Source organism: Paroedura picta, chromosome 3 (assembly GCF_049243985.1).
Source record: "Paroedura picta isolate Pp20150507F chromosome 3, Ppicta_v3.0, whole genome shotgun sequence".
Taxonomy (NCBI): Eukaryota; Metazoa; Chordata; class Lepidosauria; order Squamata; family Gekkonidae; genus Paroedura; species Paroedura picta.
Window position 1 is genome coordinate 130,027,747 of NC_135371.1, and position 24,357 is coordinate 130,052,103.

At 43.0% G+C, this 24,357-nt stretch overlaps 1 protein-coding gene across 11 annotated transcripts in view; it reads left to right on the top strand.

The window, feature by feature from the left end:
* UNC13D (unc-13 homolog D) overlaps nt 1–24,357 on the top strand; it is an 80,763-nt gene that overhangs the window by 3,413 nt on the left and 52,993 nt on the right. The window contains exons 1-5 of one of the 11 annotated variants that reach the window (XM_077327785.1): nt 511–972; nt 6,159–6,217; nt 11,030–11,189; nt 19,442–19,474; nt 23,367–23,474. In XM_077327785.1, coding sequence (XP_077183900.1) covers nt 11,118–11,189; nt 19,442–19,474; nt 23,367–23,474 — 213 coding nt within the window. In that variant the 5' untranslated portion in view covers nt 511–972; nt 6,159–6,217; nt 11,030–11,117. Of the gene's footprint in view, nt 1–510; nt 973–6,158; nt 6,218–7,380; nt 7,463–11,029; nt 11,190–14,960; nt 15,118–19,441; nt 19,475–23,366; nt 23,475–24,357 lie in introns of those variants that run through there. The other 10 variants (XM_077327791.1, XM_077327786.1, XM_077327793.1 and 7 more) reach the window with 10 other exon arrangements.

Below are 24,357 nucleotides of genomic sequence, written 5' to 3' on the forward strand. Positions count from 1 at the left end.
ACTATTACTATGGGCCTGTTGCCTCCTATCAGTAAGTAGGAGTCTGTTGGTTTGGGACTTAGTGAAGACCAAGGTTTTGCTTATTTTATTTATTTAGAAGATTTGCCAGTTCCTGCGATTGTGAATGGTCACTGATTGTCACAGTCATATATCTGGCATTTCACGTTTAGGCCCACTGCTTTGGTTTAGAATTATTTTGCTGAAATGGTTTTTATTCCTCCTTAACAAAAGGTAACCCAAAAGGCTGAGAGCCAAAAGAAGAAACTTGGATATGCCAAAGCACCTGGTGCTAATGTAAAGAATATAATAAATATTTAATTATACATTTGAAAGTATTACAATGTCATTTTAAAACCACATACATATGGTTCTGCATATAAGTCCCTATGCCTGGTATAGAGACCAATACATATGGATCTAAAAAAAGATCCTCCTTCTCACACCATCATGCTCCTACTTGGGAGGAGTCATTTGCTGTATACTTCCCCTCCCCCAAAGATCTGAAAGACTGCCTCATACAGGAAGCAAAGCAGACCTGCCCCAAAGTATAAACTGTTCAGCTGCCCTCACAATGCAGGGTTTTTGAAAAGCTGCTGCTGCTGATTGGGACTCAAAGGAAGACCAAAACTAAATCTCGAGTTAATTAATTATTTTTGGCAAGAGCAGCCAATTAAAGTAGACCAAGGCCCAGCTCTGGCATTACCAGCTGCCTGTTGATAATGTCCTAAGTGTATGTTTTCTATCAACAAGGATGGGGTTTCTGTCTGCCTTACTATAATCGACAGATAATTAAATCAGGGACTGATTTCTATTTCCTCTCTGCAATGAATGGGATCGTATGAGCTGAAGGGAGTCATTCTTGCCAATGAAACAATAGGGAATGCATTAGATGGGCTAAAATTCAGGTTGGCTCATTGGACAGGCAGCTGCTGAAGGGAATATCACTCTGGTTGTCTGCTTCCAGCTTTTCAGGTAAGTGTGTTTTACATGGAGGAGAGAATTTTTTGTGGGGGGATAGAAGGGATAGGTTTGAATAGGTTTTATTAGATTGGAGGGGGGGCTTTGTTTTATTGTTATGTGATGTTTTACTTATGTGTTGTAAGCAACCTTGGGTTAGGTGGAAAGGTGGGATATAAATGTTTTAATAAGTAAAATTTAGTTAAATCAATGCTACTTTTGCTTGTAGGGAAATATAGTCTCCCAAGCATCTGCCCCCTTAGAATTAATGCTCCCTCACCTAAAGTGCTATGTTTTGTTAACTCCGTGTGCCCCCAACATGCGCCAGTAAAATTGCCATTCAGTTTGCCAACTCTGGTTTAGGAAATTCATGGAGGTTTGGAGGTGGTACCTGGGGAGGGAAGGAATCTAATTGGGGAGAATGCCATAGAATTCACCTTCCAAAGTTGCCATTTTGTCCAGGTGAACTGATCTTTGTAGTCTGGAGATCAGTTATAATTACAGAACACTTCCAAGTTCCACCTGGAGATTGGCAACTCTTGTTCATCCTCAGACATGCACTAGTACATATGTGTGGAACTGTTTGTTTCACTGGATATTTTTAAAATCCTGCCCTTCCCCTAAAGAATTTATGGCTGCGGATATAGTTCTCCTGTCCTCCATTTTAGCCTTGTAACAACACTGCACAGTTGGTTAGGGTGAGATGGTGCAAGGCTTCCAGTCTGGCACACTGACTACTAGCCCACAGCGGTTCTGCATGTTTACAGACTAGAAGGAAGGCACTTAAAATTAATGTAGGGTTTGTATTTCATAGATTAGAGAAATGCAAAAACTGATTCAACACCTGCTGCCCTCATGGTGGAGCGATGGGTGACAAATTTCTGAAGCTAATACTCATCTCTACTGAATATGATTTTGTTTTTGCATTTGTTTTCTGATTCAGAAGGCGTATTCTAAAATAGAGAGTACAGTTAGCGGCCTTTTTGGAATGCAGTTTCTCGATAAGCCCATAGAAGGAAGCTCACAGATAGTAATGTTTATGCTGATGCTGAAACTAAAGTTAGTTAACCTTATCACCTGAGCATCAAGGCCAGTAGGCATGAGTTTACCTCGGCAATGTGTAAACCTTGGAGGCTGGAATTGTTGCCAGGCAGGAAACCTGGTACCCTGTCATCAGCTGCTTTTGGAAGGCTGGTTTACAGCTGTAGGGTGGTCCCGGGAGATGGAATGAGGAGTAGAAACCCCACGTTATTGGCCCATCCTATCAGGGCATCCCAGCCTCCAAGGAGAGGGTATTTAACACTATGCAATTGCATTGTTCGGCACGCAGGAGTTTTGTTTTGTGGATTTGTCCTACCTGCATCTGTGTATTTTCTATTTCACTGTAGTTAAATTTAAAAAATCCATAAAAGGTTTTCTAGCTACTATGTAGTTAATTGGGCATTTTCACACTAGGCAGAAGACCCTGAAAAAGGCCCAGATAGGCCTTGGGCTATCACTCAGTGTGAATGCAAATAGGGAAGGCAGAAATTCTAGCGCTAGGAGCTGATTATGGGGGAGAGTTATTTTCTTGCATTCTTAACTGTAGGCAGTATTGGTTTAAACTGAACAAGTTAAACCAGCTTACTGGTCTAATCTGGCAAATCTTGGATTCCTAAGGGTTGGTTTAAGTGCTCAAGGCTCCCAGTCTGGTGAAAACAGTTGTGGCGAAGACTATGTATTTCACATGGAAAATGATGCATTTGGCACTGGAATTGCCCAAGGGTATTCTACTGTGCTATAAATTTCCCTGTGCTTGCGGAGCCTCTGTTTGTGGCTCTGTCACCTGCAGACACTGTCTGCAGCCATTGCACATGCTCCCCCCTAAAAAGTCCTGAAGAAGTAAATTTTAGTGTGGAAATGGACGAAAAAGTCAACCCTTTATTACTAGTCTGAGTGGTGTATTGCGGGGGTTGTCAACCTCCGGTCCGCAGCCCAGTACTGGGTGGCGAAGGCCTTGGTACCGGGGCGCTGGCGGCCGCATCCGCCTCCCCCCTCGCAGCGAGAAGCTCGCCAGGCCGTGAGCGAAGCGGCTGCCAAAGCAACCGCTTCACTCGCGGCCTGGCTAGCTTCTCGCTGTGAGGGGGGGAAGAGACAGGTGTGGCCACTGGCACACCGGTGGACGCAAACGTGGATGTGCCCCAACTCTGCACATGCGTGTTAGTGCCCCTGCTGACGCAAACATGCAAGAGCAGCAACTGCGCATGAATGTTTGCATGTAGCTGCCGCGCGTGTGCGGCGCCCAGGCCGCCAGCTCTCCCCCCCCCCCCCAGAGGTGGTCCTCAACCGCAAAAAGGTTGGGGACCGCTGGTGTATTGTACTCAGTTATACTGGGTCCTATATAAGGTTACCGATCTTCAGTCAGTAGGAAATTCTTTGACTTCTGAGAACTTGTATCTCAGTCTTTATTTAGCAATTGCAATTCAGTGTGTTTAAATTTAGGAACCCTTGTCAAAATCATGGGCCTCAAATAGTGAGTCATCAAGAGGTATTTGGGTTAGAAGCCACAGTCTTTGAGTTATTGAGATGAGTGCAGCCTTGCATTTTTACATTTTACTGAGAGATTTCAGCATGCAAAGAGTTAACCCTTCTGTGCCCTTGGAATATGAAACGTTCACAAGCGCACAATACAGTTTTCTTTTAGACAAAACAATTTGGATTATGTGGAAATCTATTCTGGAATGTATTGTGTTATTGCCTCAAAAATTGGTTAGGTATCAGAAGCCCTTGTCAGATGAGGTGGGAGATCAGATGTCTTATAGAACTGAACTAGACTCTTAGCTACCATCTTTCATTTGGTTGTGCCTGTAATACATAAGTCTGTGATTTTGAAACAGAAAATTACAGAATAACAGTGTATCCTATGCACAACTGAGTCAAAGTTGAACACCTGGAAGTATGAACATGGGGAAAAAAGAAAGTCATTGCTAACCTATCTCAGGTTGCCAACCTCCAGGAGGGGCTTGGTGATCTCCCAGAATTACAGCTATTCTCCAGATTTTAGAGATTAATTCGCTTGTAGAAAATGGCTACTCTGGAGGGAGAGCTCTATGACATTACAGCCTGCTTCTAGTTTATTTTTATTTTTTATATTTTAGCCCATCCTTCCTCATTTATAATTCTGGAAGATCTTTAGACTCTACATGGAGGTTGACAACTTTAGTACTATCCGAGTACTTGGGTTGTTTTCAGAGTCCCTGCTTTGGGTGCCCCTGCCATCTGAGGCTAGGCTGGCAGCAGCACAAAAAAAGTCTTCTTGGTTGCGGAGTCAACTTTTGGAACCCCATCCCAGGGAGATGTGTTTATCTCCTTCTACTGTAACTTCTGCCAGTGAATGAAGCTTTTTTGTTCTGTTTGGCATACCATTAGTAACTGTTTTTGGTCTTCCCCTTGGCATCTGATGTTATGTCAGTTGATACATTTCAATTGAATTATTGTATATGGATTCTATTTTATATCTAAACTAGTAATATAGCCCGCTGTATGAGGAATACAGCGGGCGCTAGGAACGAACCTTTATGTGTGTCCCCTGGCGGCTGTCCTCTGGGTAGGCTCTCTGGGGCGGCGGCGGCTCTTTTAGGGGGCGGCCTGACACGGTGAGAGGCGTTTTGCGCCTCTCGCCGCATCAGGCCGCCGGGCAGGGAGCCCCCGGCAGCCGCGCTGTGCACGGCTGCCAGGGGCTCCCTGGGGCGTCAGGCCGGGAGCAACTGTGAGCCGCGCTGTGCGCGGCTCGCAGTTGCTGGGGCTGGGAATCAGAAGGACCAATCGGCAGGCGCAAAGCGATTGGTCCTTCTGATTGGTCCCTCCGATTGTCTGTCCAGAGGAAGGGTCCAATCCGGACCCTTCCTCATCACGGACAGATCCCACCCCAGAACCCCTTAACGAATTATTTAGTCCGCGGCGCCCGTGGCGCCGCGGGCGGTGTTTAGATGTTGACATATTTTAATGTTTGATGTTCACTGCCTTGGGAATACATTTTGGGTGGAAAGGCAACACTTGGCACACATGCGCCTCCCCCCCCCCGCGGCACTGGCTGCGTTGGCCTGGAACGGCCATTTCGGATGCCGCCACGCACAACCCTTGGGACAGAGATAGAGACGTTGTTATATATTTGTATTACCTAAGTGAATTTGCAGTTATTCACTTAGTAGGCGGTCTTGTTGACTCTGCTACTCTGCTATTTCTCCTAATTTTATTTACTGGTATTTGTTACTGAATAAAATATGCTTGGTCACGAATCCTGTGATGTGACTCTTACTGACTAATATGATTAATAGAAAATAATAATGTTTACATTAATAGTACCAGTGGGGTGAGTCAAACCCTTGTTTTCTAGCATCATGACCCTCAATCCATGTTACTCTCTTCCCTCACCTGTTTTTCAGGACCAAATTATGCAAGTGTTTTAGTCCAGTGGTCCCCAACCTTTTTATCACCAGGGACCAGTCAATGCTTGACAATTTTACTGAGGCCCGGGGAGAGTAGTCTTTTGCTGAGGGATGTTGCTGCCGCCACCTGAGCCCCTGCTCCACTTGCTTTCCCGCTGGCACCCCTGACTTCCCGCTGCCCATTGGGGGCGCTGCCAGCAACAGCTCCACAGTGCCACGCTGAGGGGGAGCCCCAGCCATGGCATGCGCCGGAGAGCACCAAAGGTGAGCCGGCGGCAGAGTGGCAGGGCAGTCCCTGGTCCAGCAGCTGGGGAGGAGGATGAGGAGGAGCCGCGGCCCGGTACCGATTGATCCACGGACTGGGACTGGTCCCCGGACCGGGGGTTGGGGACCACTGTTTTAGTCACTGATTTCTCGTAGGTACTTTGCCAGAAGAGGCCTTACTCCAGTCAGACCCTAGTCTACTGTATTAGTCTACTGTATTAGATGGAGCTCATATTCTTAGAGCTGCTTATAGCAGAATCTGTATCTGTATGCTGTAATAAAGGTATTATGAAACCGATTTCTATTTCCACAGTTACTATAAACTAGACGAGCAGCATTGAAAAACACCTCAGTTTGGCACAACAGTAATTAAACTTAACCTCCCCCATCCCATTAGACTGGAATCGGTGGCGGGGAGGGGAAACAAACCACGTTGAAACAGTTCCCTGCGCGTATGTCTATGGGTGTTTTCTTTTCTTTTTACAAAGCACTCTATAAATTTATTTCTAGGTTACTATTCCAGCTAAGATCAAAGGAAAGGCAGAACTAGACGACAATCAAGGCAAGAGGTATGCAAGATACAGTCTTAAATCTTCGACGTCTTTTAATATTGGATTTTCAGTAAAAGAGGCATGGTTTATGACTTTCCCCCCTTAAGATGTGTACAGGGCTTAGCTTATGTCTCCAATGCAAATCCATTAAAAGGGTTTTTTCTTGTACCTTTAAAATATCTTTAAAGCACTTCAAAAGATCTATGCATGGCATGAGTTGCAGGTGTTTTTACTCCCTTCTCAGATAACTGAAGGTTATTGCAATTGTCAAGGAGCTCCTGACTGAACCCTGTAGGTCCCCAGGGCAGGAGTGTGCAAATAACCAGATGTTTAAAATATATACATATGGATTTTATTAGAAATTTAGAAATGTTAATTTAGCAAATGTATTAGGTACAGCACAGCACTCTAAAACAGCTTTTCTCAACTTTTTTACTGTCGAGAAACCCTTGTAACATTCTTGAGGCTTCAAGAAACCCCAGAAGCGGTGCAATCATGCACAATATGGTTGAGAAGCATAGTTGTGTACACACCCACCTGGAGCCCCTCCTATTCCCACCCCCTCTAGGATCATCATTGGCCACTGGGCTGGCAGGTCAACATGACTGTTCACCAGTAAATATTTAATGAATTTTAAAAATATGTAAAGAATTAATTCCCATCCATTCGGGAAACCCTTCCAGGGCCATCAAGAAACCCCAGGTTTAACAAAACCCTGGGTGAGAAAGCCTGCTCTAAAACAAGCAGCACAGACAAGAATAAAAGCTAGTTTATTACCTAAAATTTAAAGGTCCGTGTTAGAAGGCACACTCTTATTTCCTTGCGGTTGCTGGCCACAATTCAAGCTTTCTTCCTACACTGCTGCAGCAATTCATACATGCCAGCCTCTGGAAACTAGCCTAAATTTCTTCAGTTCCCAGGACAAATACAGTTTTTGGCCTACCTGAGTCAGGCAATGACTCTGAACCAATGAGAATCCATCCTTCTTAGAATCTTCTAGAAAATAACCTCATCTTTCTAGCTCTCCCCCTCCCCTCCTGAGACACCATGTTACTCACGTAGTTAATTATCCCAGTGATGCCCTATCCTTGCAGATGATAAGAGAACCAAACATGGCTGGGCTCTAATTAGGAACACCTGCGAGAAACAACAGCTTGACATAACTACACATTAACTGGCTTGGAAAGAGGGGTGGGAATTGCTTTGCGTGAGAGCAATAAACATTTTCGTGTTCCTTTGAATTTTAGCGGAATTTACTTCTATGTGAGTGTGCTCAGGATTGTAGCTTTGTTCTAAACCGGCTAAATAGGCTACAGAATTGAAAGAAAAGGGAATATATCCTGTTGCCCACTATGGGGATTATTTGTGAGTAAATGTATAAACATATATAAGTATGGATGTGTGTACTTGCCCTGTCCTCATGTATTTCAGATCAGTGCTGGTAGCAGTGGACCATGTGTCTCTCCCCCATAAATCAAACCTAATTATTTGATTTCTAAAAAACTGTTGCAGACTTAAAACCTTTTTGTTCCTGCTTGTATCATTTGTATCATTTGCTTGATTTGTTTACGTTATTTTGGGTTGCTTATTATCTTTAAATGTATAATGTTGGATGATAGTACAGTGATAAACGTAACTAATTTAGACTTCAGTGGTATGCAGTCTTAATGTCCAATTGGTTGCCAGTTGTGGCCCGGATCAAGTTAAAGGTTTTGATATTAATCTTTAAGGCCATTCATGATCCGGGCCCCACATATTTGCAGGCTCTTCACTCTGCGGGTGTGAATCTGTTGGAGATCCCTAGCCCAAGAGAGGTTCATCTGGCCTTTATCAGGGCCAAGGCCTTTTCGATCCTGGCTCCAGCCTGGTGGAATGAGCTCCCAGGAGAGCTGAGGACCCTGATGGAGCTGTCACAGTTCTGCAGGGCCTGTAAAGTTGGAGTTCTCTTCCACCAGGTTTACGGTTGAGACCAGTGCAATTAAGATCTAGGAACCATCCATGGGTTGCCAGTACGTCAGACTTCCCTTGTCATCGCCTCCCTGTGACACAAGAAGGTCTGAGAGCAGGGTGGAGTGATGTTTTTACTCCGCCAAAGAGGGTTGTCGTTTATAATTTTATGGTTTTATGGGGTTTTATGTGGGGCTTATTATATTGTTACCTGTCACGAGCCACTTGTGGGAATAGTGGGATAAAAATTTAGTAGTAATAGTAATATATTAATAATAATCACCTCATGAAATCCTACACTTTGAGTTCCATTCCTCAGAAAAATGTCTGTTCACTTGCTATTGAAATCTGTGAAGTGTATCTCCAGCATGGCTGTTGAAGTGCTTTTCTTTTCTGACATGTAGTATTCTGGTGTGGGAAATTTCCTTGGCAGGAATCAAATTTTTACGTGCTCACATATACTTAGTAGTGGATCTTGGTTACTGAGCTAAATCTACTCCTTGCTTGCTGCTAGATGAGTGAGGGGTGACTGGCTAATACTTTCTCATTAGGAACTAAGGATGAGAAGAGCTTTACTGAATGGTAGCTGGTTGGCAATGTGTAGGTCTGGGACCAAGAGGTATTCTGCATGGAGCCAAATAAAACAGTTTAAAAAACTGTTTAGACCGCTTTATTATATTACAATTGTTGTTCTGCATTGAATATAGTCTGTTGAAAAACTACGTTGCAATGCTCTCTGCATGGAACAATTCATAGTTTTGCCAACCCCGCTTTGTTCTCTGATGCAGTCACTAATCTGCATAACTAAGGAGCTTCTCTTCATGAATAATAGAATGTCTCAGGCAGGAGAGAAATGAAACTGTGAAAAGCATCTTTGAGAAACAACGCTTAAAAGACGCTTAAAGCACTGAAGAGGCAGTTCACCATGCAGAGCAAAATCAGTTTTGCGGAGTAAATTCACTGTGCAGAGATCAGAAAAACAACAACGTATTTAGTGAGTTTTTATCAGCTTATCCATCATGCAGAAGAGGCCCAGGGTTCTACTTCAACAGCTCGAGACAGATAGAAACAAAGTTGGTGGCTGTAGGCAGCCAAGGAGAGCTGTGTTTCTGTTTCTCTGAGAATTGGGCTGCAGGGGCTGGAGTGTGGGGTTGATACCTGGTTTGCTCTGTCTGCGGTTTTTGCTGGCTGTTATGTGCTTTATTTATAACACCACCATAAATCTCTGGCAGGCTGCCCTGGAGTGTTATCCCTTGACTTCTCAGTGCTCAGGGAAGTGCACAACAGTTGAGAGAGTATGGAATGGTGGTATTAAAAGAAATGTTCACAGACAATGGTGACAGAAGGCCTTGTTATAAATTAATGTTTTCTGCCATTTCCCCTCCATTGCAGCCCACTAGCCCATTCCTTGCCTAATGTACAGCTACAACACAGGTGCAGCTTTCCCTATAACTGCAGTTTCATAGCAGACCCTCCCTCCATTTGTCATGTAACTATGTATGACAAAAGAAGCCTGGTGAAGGGGAAGGTAACATCCCCTACAATGCACACATTATATTAAGGATTGTTCTTTGCTGACCCATCTTTAACCCGCTCCTAGCGGAGCAGATTAAATAATTCGGTAAAGGCACCCAAGGCGGGCCCTGTCCATGATGAGGAAGGGTGCCCTTAGGTCCCTTCCTCCGGACTGACAATCGGAGGGCCCAATCGGTAGGTGCTTTGCCTCCAGCCGCCCGCATGGAGAACGCCTCGCCCTGGCCCACACGCCTGGGGCTGCCCTGCCTTGCCACCCGCCGTCACTGCACATGCCGCCACGGCCCGCGACCGCAGCACTGCCCCCGCAGCCACACCGCCCGCCCGGCCTCGGCCCATCGCCTCCACGGAGCCTTGCAGCATCGCCGCTGCCCCCAAAGCCTCAACAGCCGCACCCTAGCCTGCTCCATCTCCTCCTCCGCCAATGCTACGGTACGCCACGCCGCGGGGAGGGTGGACACTGGACGAGCCGCCCCTCGCCTCCCGGCCCTGTCCCGCCACGACCCGCGCGACTCCCTCGCCCTGCTAGCGCCCACTGCATTCAGCCTGCAGTGGGCTTAATTACTAGTGTTATAATATTTTGATCTCTAGTGTGTGTCAAAGCCATTTCATTTATTAAATGTATGTAAAAGGCATATAAATTCTGATTATGGAACAGGATCATTTTAGGTTAGCAGCTTGACTAGTGTGGGAGGAAACATGTATATTATGTAATATGTCTCTTTCTTTTGAGACAGAAGAGATGAATCTTGCAACATCAGTATTTCCTAATGCTGTTCCCATTGTCATGTAAAGGAACTACTGACTTAAACCAGCACTCTATTTAGAACAATTTGGGCAGATACAGGTCAAAAGGCAAGGAAAAGGGCTGGGAGGATCTTACTATATTGGGCAATTTAGATTTCTATGCAGCTTCCTTCTGCAAGGCTAAATCCAATTCTAATCCCAATCTTGGTTTAGTTAGCAAGATTAAAGCATACCACTGCCTTTAGTTTAGGAGGTTAAGTAGAGGAATGTGATCAATACAATATCTGGTTACGTTTTTCACTCAAAAGATTTAACTGTTACCCCTCTCAGGTACAGAGGTGGGTTGAATGTATTTACTGCTACTAAGATGTCAAGAGAAAGACAGATCCCCTATCTAGAAATAACTACATTAGTTGTATTTGGCATGTTGAGCTGCTAATTAAACTAATGTACAGAGATTATTGGGGAACAATTTTCAAAGCTCAGATAAGTTTAATGAACAATTGATAAAACTTATTATGTTTTGGGATGGTAAGGTACAAGCCAGTATTTTATTTGCTTTTTATGTATTACAGTAATTTATCTTTATTTTTCTTTTTTCAGTTTTCCACTTTCATCTTCTGTTTCCAGTAATGCTATACAAAAAACAGTGAGTCTAGTTTTATAGATTACTGGAAGTAAGAGTCCATGAATGTTCATCAGCTCTAGCCTGTGGACTAGATTACCCAGGATTCACCAGGAAGCTAATTTTTGGTTAATACAGGTATGATCCAGAAATCTGTGTACATTGATGACAAAATAACATGAGATGACCTGTTGTCACTATTGTACAGACTTGGGTTTGATAGAATATGCCTCTGTACCAGCATTAAGAAAGGAAAAGAGAGAATTTATGGATATTTGAAAACCAGCAGAGACTGAAGAGCTCATAGATCTCTTTTACAAGGCTAAAATCCCAACTTCCTGTTGCTTTTTCCACATAGCTTAGTCAGCTTTTCTTTGCACTTGTTTTTGAAATAAATATTTTTAGAACCATGTTTCTGAAATACACCAGGTTTGACTACAGTTTAAGGGTCTAATATTTCAATAGGAGAAAATATGAGTGTTTGTCATGTTATGAATTGTGAATGACAAATTTGCTCCTTGGGTTTTGTGGTTGGTTGACAGCAAATCACTTTGGCAACAGAACTGGAAAAAATGTTGTTTTTCAGTAATAGAAGCTCCTAGGGAGAAATTCATCTGAAACCTTCTTGAATGGGAACAGGCTTTTTTTTTTTACTTTATATTAAAGAATGCTTAATCTTTCCCAAATGTCAAGTGCTTATAACGCGGCAAATTGGGGCTCCTAGAAATCTCCAAAGTAGTCCATACCCAGCTGATATGAATTTATGCTTACCATTTTCTGTACCTCTAATTCATAGTTCAAGTGCCAAACTGAAAGCATAGGAATTTCCTATCTAGATATATCCCTAGTGAATTTTTGTGCTGTTGGACTACATTGAGATAATTAGTTGTGGTCTGAGAATTGTCTAGACTGGTTGGTTAGTTGTGATATGAAGCATTCAGGGACAGACTACCTGAGGATTAGTTTGTGCTGTCCATTACAGGATTACTAGAAACAATTACCATTTTAATCTGGAATTTTAGGTAGCTGCTGGCAAAATCCTAATCCTACTAAGACTCAACACAGTTACAAAGACGGAACAGTAGGTGACTCAAGTCTTTCAGCATGTCTTACTGGGCAAGCGTGCTTACTGGAAGTAGCTCATCCATGTTTCTTGGCTTGTTATATTTCTGATTTGATTGGTACTAATGTCTTTCTACTCATGGAAGAATTGTTGTTAGCTGCCGCAAGCTAGTAGGCTAGGAGCAGTGGCTTAAAAATCGAACCAAACAAGCAAATAGTTTTATTATGATTAGGGCTCAGCTGAAAGGGTGGCAGTACTGGGTTCATGAACATTTCCAGCAGCGATGAAAAACATATGTTCTCAATGATTTTTCCTCCAGTGATTTGTTTAAAAAGAAACTGAAAATGTTTGCCCATTCAGGAGACATTGCCTTTACTCTGGTTTTGGCCTCATTGGCATGTGACCATTCTGTTTTGGTTAGATGCAGCTTCTGCACCCCCTTCTGGTTCTTGGGATTCTGCTGTTGCTTTATCTGCATAGTTTATGGTGCTTAGTTGCATAGCATCTGGCTGCTATACTCTGTTTCCTTCCATTAGCATAGATTCTTTGATGTTCAGCTTTTCTGTGTGTTAATTTTTGTTTTTCATAAATTTAGATTGTGTTGCTGATCTTTATTGTTTCAGCTCTTGGATTAAGGATAATGTCTCCTTTGCATCCTAAGGCTTATCCTGCAAAAATGCCCTGCTCAGTTCCCATATCCATCTTGCTTCATTTCTCCTCCGGAACGTAGGCATAGATTTTTGACCCGAACACCCTCAAATTCTTTCGTACTGAATTTGTGTCCATACCATAGTTCATATGGCATTCTTCTGACACCTTTTGTAGGCAACCTACTCTGGAAGTAGACAGCAGTATTAATCGTTTCTCCCCAGTATTTTTCAGGTAGCTGTGCTTCTAGCATGCATCTGCACATCTCGATTAGAGAGGGATTCTTTCTTTTTGTTACGCCATTCTGTTCTGGAGTGTATGGAACAGTGACCCTAATGTTCCATTCCCTCTTTAGCCAAGTTGTCACGACTCATCTATTCTCCATTGTCAGTGTGAATGGCCAGTGTTTTTCTCTGGAAGCTGTAGCTTACCATTGCAACATATGCTTCGAGTTTCTCTAATACTTTATCCTTGACTAGGGCTGAATCTGCATGGTGCTTTTTCCCCCTGCTTTCAATCCTGCTGAATTCAGATCGATTTGAACCCAAGTCTTTGTGCTCCCCCCCCCAACTTGAAACAAAGCCATCTGCACGAGGCTGCGAGCGGGGGTGGGTGGGCAGGGGGGGAGCCGAGACAAGCGGAGATGAGGAACCCTGATTTCATCCTCCAGAATTAAGAGAACTGCTGATCTTTCAGCCTTTCCTACCTCACAAGGGCTGAATCTGCAAGCGGGCAGACAGGCAGGCGTGCAAGTGAATGGGGGGGCAGGCATTTGGGGGGGAGCCGAAATGAGTGGAGCCAAGACAGCAGCGGCCTCTCATGGAATGAGGCAAGTGAGAAGTGTGGATTCTGGAGCACTGTCACCTTAAACCTTAAAAAAATTATCTTGCAACCAGGAAGTTGGAATTCTTTGAACTGGTGCCCAGCCAATCAGGGACAGACTACCTTGTTATAGTGTTGGAGCCAAGAGGCAGCAACAAGTTATTTCAGGGAAAGCAGACAGATGCATGCTTATTCATGCTGATTTTTCAAATATCGAGGGCTATATCCACTCCAGGATATTATGGGGAAAAGGTAGGGTCACTCTGGATCAACTACGCTTGTTGCGAATGAAAAATTTAAATCACCCGAAATCACATTCAGTGTAGATGGCAGGGATTTAATCGATCTGGGATTGGAATAAAAGCTCCGCGGAGATTCAGCCCTGGTATACTTTGAGAAATCATCAATATAAGTTAAAATACATTTGTTCCCACTAGGGCTCTCTGTCTTTTTTAGGCCACATATATCACTAAGAATTAGCTTCAGACACCTCAGGAGTTACAGGGAAACTTGTATTTCTAAGGAAGGGAGTTTGGGGCACCAGCCTTCAAAGAAAACCAGTGGAGTTCAACAGAACTCTAAGACAGAAGAAAATCAGAAGTGTTTGGGTAAACATAGTCTACCCCCTCAAATCTTTTTTTTTTAAACTAAAAAAAAATGAGATAAAGCCTGCAATTGAGATGAACCAACTATATAACAACAGATTTTTTACAACAAAGCATTATCTCCTCATTCTATCTACCGTTTCCTTCTATGTTAAACACCATGTTCTGTTTTGTTAAATTTTATCATCATCTTAGTACCGTCCTAAAAAAGATGTGGTGAAGAGGGCACTTACACCGTCCCATGGCTGAGCTCCAGAGCTGCCAGTGGCAGGGTAGGACAGTTAGCTTTATTAATGACAAAACAGAAACCATTCTACAATGGCAGCTCAGTCAATGAGGGTACAAAACGTTAGTTTTAGAGGGAATTTTTAAACCTCAGCATGGGGAAGTGTGAAATACACCGTCATACACCAATACTAGTGCAAAGGAGGAAACTGCTTGCCAATCCTTCAGCCTTTCTTTGGCAACAAAGCTCAGAGGCATTTGTTGTGGCTGGGATGTTGAGATTGCCACACAGCTTCCTTAGCATTTCTGGTTGAGGAGCCCATCTCTGTATGGTACTGGTTTCTCTTGTGAATGTACATGGGATTAATTCAGTCAACAGAACACTGAGGAGTTCTTTGGGATTAGTCAATGGTCTACACAGGACGTGTTGAACAACTGCAGCTCAGTTGCTGTGAAAGGAGCGCTCTGCACATTTCCGTTTGCTGTTACAATGGTCAGAGTGTGATAAAGAATGTGGTTTCCTCCTAAGCATGTGAGCTGATGGGAACGGTGTGCTGGTAGGGTGATCTGCTTCAGTGAAGCATATATATGCTCAGCGACAATGTCCTCCTCTACTCAGCTTGGGCTCTCCTTGGCCTATCCCAGCATGGAGTCCAACAGTGAGAACCAAATGGGGGAAATCCCCAGAGAAGATTGCAGAAAGGTATGTAGGACAGTATTCAAACTGAAACTACTTCTGTTTTTCTTTCTTCGCTACTCCTCTCCCTTTCATGGCCTGCTTCCACCTGCCAAGATAATTTTGGAAGTGCTGGATTTAACTAGATTGAGACCAGGTTTTTGAGATGTTGAATGCCTTTTGGGAGGATGTTGGATTTAACTATTACATTTGTATTCTGCTTTTCCTTTGAAGAGCTCAGAGCAGCATTTTAGCTTTGCACCAACTTTTGTAGGATAGGTTAGACTAAGCAGCAGTGACTAGCTTCATAGATTTGACTCAAAGTGTCCAATATGTAAGTCCAAATATTCTAACCATTATATTACCCTGGTTCCTAGAATAGGATGCTGAGGTAGCTTTGTGTTGGTGTGAGTTGGATATGAAAATGCTTTGAGGAGGCACGGGACTTTCTGTATGGCTGCTGAGTTTAGGACAGGAGTTCTTGGGCAGTCAGGGTCTTAGAGAAGTTGACGTTGTACTCAGATACATAGGATTCAAAAGTATTGGCCATTGTGCCTCAAATCCCTTCTTTGCTATGTGATTTTAGCTGTTCTGGAGCCCTAGCTAAACATTCAGCATAACTGGGGAGATTTTTACAGACGTGTGGAATCACTTTCTAGAAAGGGAGCTGTTGTGGGCAGTTTGCTTGATGTTGGAATGGCCTTGATTAAAAGCAGAGTGACCATCCTGCTTAGTTCAGACAGGCAGTCCAAGTTTTCCTGGAATAATTCTCCCAGACTCCAACCAGCAGCCATCCTATGTTTATGAAAAATTTTTGACCAGTTCCACTGGCCAGCATGTACCTTTTTTTTTTTTGTCTCTTCAGTGTACTGGGAATTGGGAAATCACTTTTGATACAAGACTGACTAGTAAGAACATACTGGTATGCCAGATTAGTACACAGTTTTATACTGTGAGAAGAGGTAGCTTTCAAGATACACATTTTCTCAATGACAGATACAGTGGGCGTATCGCATGGCTGCTGATAAGAACATTTCTAGCTCCTTTTACAAGACCAGAAAAAGAAGTAATGGTAGCTTGACTTCTGCCAGAGGCTTAGTACTTATTAAAATTCAGTGTCAACAAACATAATAAAAATGGTTGCAGGGCATAATGGTTCCATGAATCTTCTCTGAGCTGAGTGTGATTTCTGTTGTTGAGGGACAGTGTCATATACTGGAGTAAATTTCCCCCAAACAGGCAAGTTCAGAACTTTAGGCAAAAAGATTCTGTAGTTTATTCCAGAAAAGAACTTATAGGAGCACAGCATCACAGAATAGTCCTGCAATGCTTTAGATAGAGTTCAAAGGACACTTTATATAGAAAGATTCCCCACGTTCCACCTTCAACAATATATTATTCATTTCACATAGGTCCTATCTTCAAAGGAAAATGCAGATTGCAACTAAGACCCCTAGGTGCAAAGTGATAGTTAAAACATCTGTAGCTGCAAGGCCGTCTGGTTCTTGAGCATGGGAATGGAAAGTGGGGTTAGGGAACACACCCAAGAATTCTCCATAGGGGATTTGGGGACTTTGGTCAAGCAAGAAACAAAATGGAAAGGAGCTGGGGGCTACCTGACAGATTCATTTGCAGGTTCAAAGCCCGACATCATGATCTTTCAAGTGCTGCAGGTCCCACTAAACAGGGAACATATTTCATAATTTCTTTCATCCAGACATCTGCCAATGGTAGTGGATTGTCATGGCAGCTACATGTTTTCCCCTTCCTGGGACATGCATTTGGAATATTTTGTTAATTTTCAAGACCTGCTTTACAGGCATCTTTGTGTGCCTTTTATTAGTTATAAATTTGTTCAATCTGTTAACAATCCATGTAGAAACCAGTGGCCAATGCCAACTTTCTGTAGCTGATGACTCCTCAAATTAAGTACATCCATATGAGTCTTTTTTTCCGACAGACTTTTGCCCATTAAGTTTGCTTTCCTAATCGTATGAGCAGGCTCACACAAAATGAAAAGAGATGCATTCTAAAACTTTTATTTCCCCTCCGCCACAAGAGTTCAAGCCATGTAAATCTTTCCCATTTCTCTAGGAAAAAAGTACTGTTCCTGGTACAGTTACGGTTACTACAGATTTCCACACAGTTCACTTGATCAACACCATAAGGTTGCCAGCAGTAGATGTTAATGTGTATAATTTATTGTGATTAATAATGGCATTTTCTTTCAGTGCACCGCAAATAAATGTTAGCTGTTACAATGACAAGAAGAGCTGCTTGTTGTGTGAGAAGTTATCATGTTCTTGCATTCTGGGGTGAATGTAGTGCCAAGTCATCACTGATTGAGGTCCTTAATAAAGGTGCTGGAAGGAGCCTCTAACCATAACCTTTGACACAGATCCCATCTGTGCTCCTCAATCTCTACTCTGCTTGAATTCAGAGACACTTTGTGGTTGTTTGTCTCGTTTCAAAGCTAAACTTTAATGTAAGGCTGGTTCTGAAGGTACCAAACCCTGCCTGTCAGTATCAGTTTCAGTTTATTAATGCAGGAGTAGACCAGAAAGCAGATTACAGTACAGATAAAGTAGTAGATAAAGTATACAAAAACTAAAATGAGAAGAGATTCCAAGCCATGAAAGTTAATAACATTTCAAATTAAAATACAATGCAGTTAATTAATGCTATCTTTGCTCTGGATTCACCCAGATCTTCCTTATTTTAGTTGCCTTCCATGCAAATTTACCCATAGCAGAGGTTAATTTGATATTTTAAACGTCTCAGAATTAAGCTTAGTTTATGGAGATGATGTAAGTTCTCTTCTGATTTGATTATACAATTGGCATTCCCACAATGCATGTTCTGATGTTTCAGTACTCCCATTAACATTTATAGTGTATCAGTATAAATGTTCCATGTTCAGGGATGAATATAGGTGGGGGCAGTAAATAAGTGGATTGCTTATTTTATTGAGGTCATGTTGACGGTGAATATCCAAAAATCTTTGTTTTATTATCTCCTTTTCATGAGTCTGGTCAAGAAACATTGTAAGCTTTTCAATAAGCCATACGAGCAAAGGTTTTTTTCCAGAGTGGATAGGATATCCATGGTGAACACTGCCTATCATAAGTCTTGATAACATAATCTGTACAGCAGCCATTCTCAACCTTTTTTACCATTGAGAACCCCCTGGAACATTCTTCAGGCTTTGAGAAACCCCAGAAGTGTGATCATGAAGAATATGGTTGGGATGCCCACCTGCGGCCACTCCCCTTTTCACCCCCTCCAGGCCCATCACTGACCATTTGAGGGAGGAGGGATGGGTCAGCATGACCATATATGGGCATGTGACTCACTAAATGGTTAACAATTTTTAAAAATGTATTCAAAATTTACAACCCATTCAGGAAACCTTTTAAGAGCTGTTGAGAAAGTTCAGTGATCACAGCAGCTGGGAGGCTAAATTAATGAGGGTGTGGGGGGTCAATCTGTTATCTCTGTTATATGTGTTTTAGCAAAAAATGTCCTATCATTTTTATCAGAACTGACAAATGATGTCACTATGCTAGATTAGGGTCAAGTCTGCACTTTGCTTTTTATCCTCTCCCAGCCTGAATAAACCCCTCCCCTCTGCACTGTATTCAATTTCCATTTTGATTTTGAGCACTTTAAATATTCCCTCTGCAACATCTATGATTGATCCATGGTGACCCTACCTTTCCCTCGTGATATCCAGGAGCAGATATAACTCGCTAAATTTGAAGAACCGGCTTTTAAAGCCCCCGGTATAAGTATAGATGTTCTTTGTTTGCTGATTAACTTCCTCCCGTGCGCCACCAAAGCTGACATATCAAAGTACTCTATCCCTGATTGGCCAGGGTGTCATTTCAAAGACTTTCTGGTTCCTGGTTGCAAGACTTCCCTCCCAAGACTTATTTTTGCCCCCATTTTGGGCTCTGTTTTCAAGTGACTGTGCTCCAGAAGCCTACACTTCTCTCAGCAGAGATTTGCCTCTTAGATTTATTTTTTTCTGTGAGGTTGCTGCTGCCACCTCCCTCTCTGCAGGGGTGCAGAATTCTTTCTGTTTCAATTCGGGGGATAGGAAGGAGGAAGACCCAGGTTCAAATCAATCTGAATTCAACAGGATCGATAACGGAAAAAACAAAGTAAGTGCAGAATCCGTCTAGGAGACTGGGATTTTAATCCTATTTCAATCTCTATGTTCTGTTGGTCTCCATTTTCAACTGGAAAAGATTTAAAGCCCTTTATTTATACACTAAAACGGTTATAGGGATGAATACAATTGATGTACAGTGAGGTGGCTGACAAATCTTGTTTTTCTGATTTCTTTTAGATGGACCTATCCCATAAATTTTCCAAAAAAGAGGTAAGACTCTAGTTGATTCCTCAACAGTGAACATAATGTGAGTTTTGTTGGCTCAGGCCAGAGGGGCATTTAGTTTAGAATACAATTTCCAGCAGTGACCGTGATGCCTGTGCTTCCTGGAATCCCACAAACAGAAGATAATAATAACCTTCTCCTTCTGGTGACATCTCAGTGCTGGTATCCACAGGCATGCCACCTCTGAAGTGAGAGCTTCCATGTAGCTAACATGGTTAATGGCTATTGCTAGGCCTATTCTTTATAGATTTGTCTAGTTTCCTTTCAAAATTAGTGGCCAAGTTGCATAGGGTAATAATGCATTGTAGGAAGATACTAGTACTCCCCCTCTCCCCCCCCAGTCTTGAACATTAATCTTGTTGGCCAATTCCTAAGTACTACATGATGTACTGTTAAATAAAGATTTTTTGTCACCTATGGAGATTCGGTAGCTCTTCATAAACAGACAGTGCAAATGATATAGAGGCATAAACAAGAAAGTTGTTCATTAATGTTTTGTGTTTCATTACTGAGAAATAGTCTGTTTCATTCTTAATCTCCTGTAAATTGGCAAACAATGTTGCTTTTAGCTGTCATAAAATCAGCTATGGAGTGCCTCAGTATAGAACATCTTGGGGTCCTCGTGACAGCTTTAAATGCAGAGCTGTTTGGTCTGGATGGATGAACTCTGTGGTGCTTCCCACCATCCCTCTTGATCCGTTCACAGTTCTTCTCTGACCAAGCCAAACCATATCATGGGCCTCCTTCGAAAGCACATCCAAAAATTGTCTAGCAATTGCATCTCTGCTTTCTCTTTCCCTAAACCTAAGGTGACCAGATTTTAACATTGGTAAAGTGGGACACCATTGACTGGGGGGGGGGGGGGGGTCTTGATTTAAAATTTGGTCTATATGGAGCAACAAAAAGTTTCATAGAATGCAAAAATAATATTGTAGTATATATTTTTTAATTTCAACATAAGTACAATTTTCCAGGTGCCCCCAGATGTCCTTCCAAAAGTGGGACAATCTGGTCACCTTACCTAAACCTGCTGGACTGAATCATGAGTAAAGCTGTTAATTGCATCAGTAGCAATATTGATGGGGGAGCTCCAAGGACCGCTCTCTAGGATATTGGTGTCATGTGCCCTCTGGTGGGCTGGTCCTGAATATTGCTGCTGGAAAGATGGGGTGGCCTGCTCAATCCCTTCTGATTATTTTCTAGGTTGAATGCAATTTCTTTACCACATTCCACTTTTGTCCTGTGCTTATAACTTTATCTAGAACAATAAAATCAGAGTCTAGTAGCACCTTTAAGACGAACAAAGATTTATTCAAGGCGTGAGCTTTCAAATGCAAGCACTCTTCGTCAGACTAAGAACTGACCATCATAACAGTAGGAAGATATAAGCAAAAGTTAATCTTGTTACATTAGTAAACTGTGTCATAGCATCCAAACACAGCCATATGATAACTCTCTGCCAAATCAGCCAATCAAACCCCTCGAACCCATTTGTAGTTCACAAGGACATATCTTTAACCGCTCCTCGTGGAGCAGAAGAAATAAAACAGTAAGGGCCCCGAGGGCGGGCCCTGTCTGGGATGAGGAAGGGTGCTGATAGGCCCCTTCCCCTGGACTGACAAGCGAAGGGCCCAATCGGGAGGCAAAGTGCCTCCCGATTGGGCCCTCCACTTGTCAGTCCAGCCCCAAACTGTCAATTGGCTGTTTACCCGACCAACAACCAATTGGGAGGCACAAAGCGCCTCCCAACCCGCCACACTCCCCACGAGAGCGAACCTTCGCTCCACGGCGGCTATTACTCAGCTGCCCGCTGAGAGCTAAGGTAGGCCTGCTGGCCCCTGCCCTCTACCCCAGAATGGCTCCCCAGACCCTGGGGAGGCCGCTGCCCGCGTCGCCGAGCCCCCCCGCGCCCTCCCTGGGGCCTGGGGAGTGTTTTTGCAAGTCTCGGGGGGGAGGGAAAAAGCTCCCCGGGCCCTGGGGAAGGCGTCCTCTCCTGGGCCCGGGGAGCACTTTTGCACCGATTCAAACTCTGGACCCAGCCTGGAGCTGCCTTTTCCCCAACCCCTCCCACATGCCCATTTTTAAAAATGGGCTTTGTTCCTAGTATATTAGAAATAAAACTGTCAAAGCCAGTGATCAACGGCTCACACCCTACTATTTACTGCTGGGCCCCATCTGTCTCCATACCAGTGTGAAACTTCCTTACAGGTAGAAGCTAAGCTGGCAGCTATCTTGTCCTGGGACCAGAAAGTAGAATTCAAAATTACATTACATATTACTAACAGTCACATCATCCCAATTAAAATAAATTGTGAGGAATGTGAGTACACAAGTTACATAAGGTTAGCATGCATAGTGAGATAAAAAAAAAACCTTTGTCCTTGTTGAGTCCAGGGTATGTCAAAATATTGAGTGTTGTAATAACTTGCATTTCTGCAATCTCCCTTTCTAGCCTGTTCTTGAAGTTTCTTTGTAATAAAACAGCTACATTCAGGTCCCTTATAGAATGTCCTGGAAGGTTAAAGTGTTCCCCTACAGGTTTTTCAATTCTGTGGCTTTTGATGTCAGACTTGTGTCTATTAATTCTTTGGCAGAGGGTTTGACCTGTTTGCCCTAAATAGAGAACAGAGGGACATTGTTGCCACTTGATGGCATATACCAAGTTTGATGATGAGCAGGTATATGAGCCTTTGATGGTATAGGTGACGTTGTTAGGTCCAGTAATTGTGGCATTGGAGTGTATATGGCAGCAAAGTTGGCATCTGGGTTTGTTGCAAGCTCTAGTACCAGTGTCCATGTTCACATGAGATGCTGCATTGTTGTGGGTGAGGAGTTGTTTGAGATTGGGGAGCTGTCTGTGTGAAAGAAAAGGTTTACTCCCCAGTGCTGAGAACTGTCATTATCCAGTAGGGTTTGTAAGTCACTGATGATGTGTTGTACTGTCTTGAGCTGAGAGCTTTATGTAACCACTCGTGGTGTTCTGTTGTTTTCTCTTTTGGGTCTGTCTTCTAACAGGTTTTCTCTTGGTATCCTTCTGGCTTTGTTAATCTGTTCTTTGACCTTACTGGCTGGGTATTTTAGTTCCAAAAAGGTTTGTTGTAGATCATTTAGATCACTGGCTTTGACAATTTTATTTCTAATATGTCCTTGTAAACTACAAATGGGTTCAAGGGGTTTGAGTAGCTGGTTTGGCAGAGAGTTAGCATATAGCTGTGTTTGGATGCTATGACACAGTTTACTAATGTAACAAGATTAACTTTTGCTTATATCTTCCTACTGTTATGATGGTCATTTCTTAGTCTGACGAAGAGTGCTTGCACTCGAAAGCTCGCGCCTTGAATAAATCTTTGTTGGTCTTAAAGGTGCTACTGGACTCTGATTTTATTGTGCTACTTCAGACCAAAACAGCTACTCACTTGAATTTATCTAGAACAGTTTTCTTTGCAGACATTTTTTGGTGTATTACCTGTTCCTTTTTGCTGAGGCAGATTGTGAAATGGTGTAGTTTGCTTCATGGAGTTGGGAGTCATGTGACATTAGGAGGGATCACTTGGCCATGAAGTTGGGATCACCGTGGGTGGGCAAGTAGTTGTGCAGGGGGTTGTGCTAGATGATCCTGGAGGTCCCTCCCCAACTCTATGATTCTATGATTGGTTTGAGCTAGATGGTGTTTTGACTCTGATGTAATCTAGCGATAAGAATTGCAAGAATGAGTCAAACTTAGGTTGGTTTTCTAGGATGTACTCTTGTGAATGAGTACCAAGAAAACAGCTGTTCAGGATATTGCTTGATCAGTAAATCCCCAATATAACAGGCAGGAATGCTAATTCATTAGATACTGACTCAATTAGGATTTGATCCCAATATTCCGTTGCAGCTCACTTTGCTATATGAAGAAGTCCTATACACTATTCTCCATCGCTTGGGCAAACCAGACCCCAACCATGTTGCTGATCCGGAAGAACTGCATGCATATGTGCAAAAGGTCAGACCAAACATTTAAATCCATCTTTCTCATTAGACAGCCTGAAGTCTAAAATACTTTCTTTACTTCGGGTTGTATGTTTCTTTCACACCACCAGTGAGGAAATAGCTGCCTTTGTTTTCCTAATCTCCTCTCAAATCACTTCTTTTGATTAAACAACTGCTGCCAATTTAATTAGAAATAATTTCCCCAGGGCCTTTGGTCCTGGAGGAACTGTATGAGAATAGAGCACATGAACGAAACCTGCATTTAGAATAACATGTTTAGTCTCTTTGTGATGAAATGCGGCTAATATTGGTGACATAGGCAGAGGGAACATAATTTTGGAATCATGGAGTTGCTTGACAGCTGGTCTGTGGCATTTGCTAGCAGCAGTCGCTTTAACCTTCATAATCTGAATTGAATGAGCACGGGCCCTATGACGGGCTCCCGTATTGTAATAGCACTGTGTAATAGCTCCAGCAGTTGTCAGAGCCCTATATTCCCTGTACATGTTGTGAATTCCGCTATGAGAATCATATCACAGCAAAATACCACAGTTTTTTCACTTTCAGGAGAGACTTCTTTATTTTCTTCAGCTAAGAAACCAAGTACCGGAAATGGGACTTGGCATCAGCATGATTAGGAACAAAGATGCGCATATGATAGAGGAATGGTGTTGGACACTTTGGAGTGGGAAGGCACCTCCCAACAATTCTGCATTCCTTAAGCGTGCCTGACACCTTCATGGGGTTGCCTCTTTGGCAGCTACCAAGAAAGGCTATAAGAGAAGAAAAACAAGGGATGAAGCCAGCAGTCTGGGATGAAGCAGAGTCATTGTAAATTAGGCAGTTTCATTCCTAGTAGGACCTGGGGCTTGGCAGTGGGTATTCTAGGTAAAGGT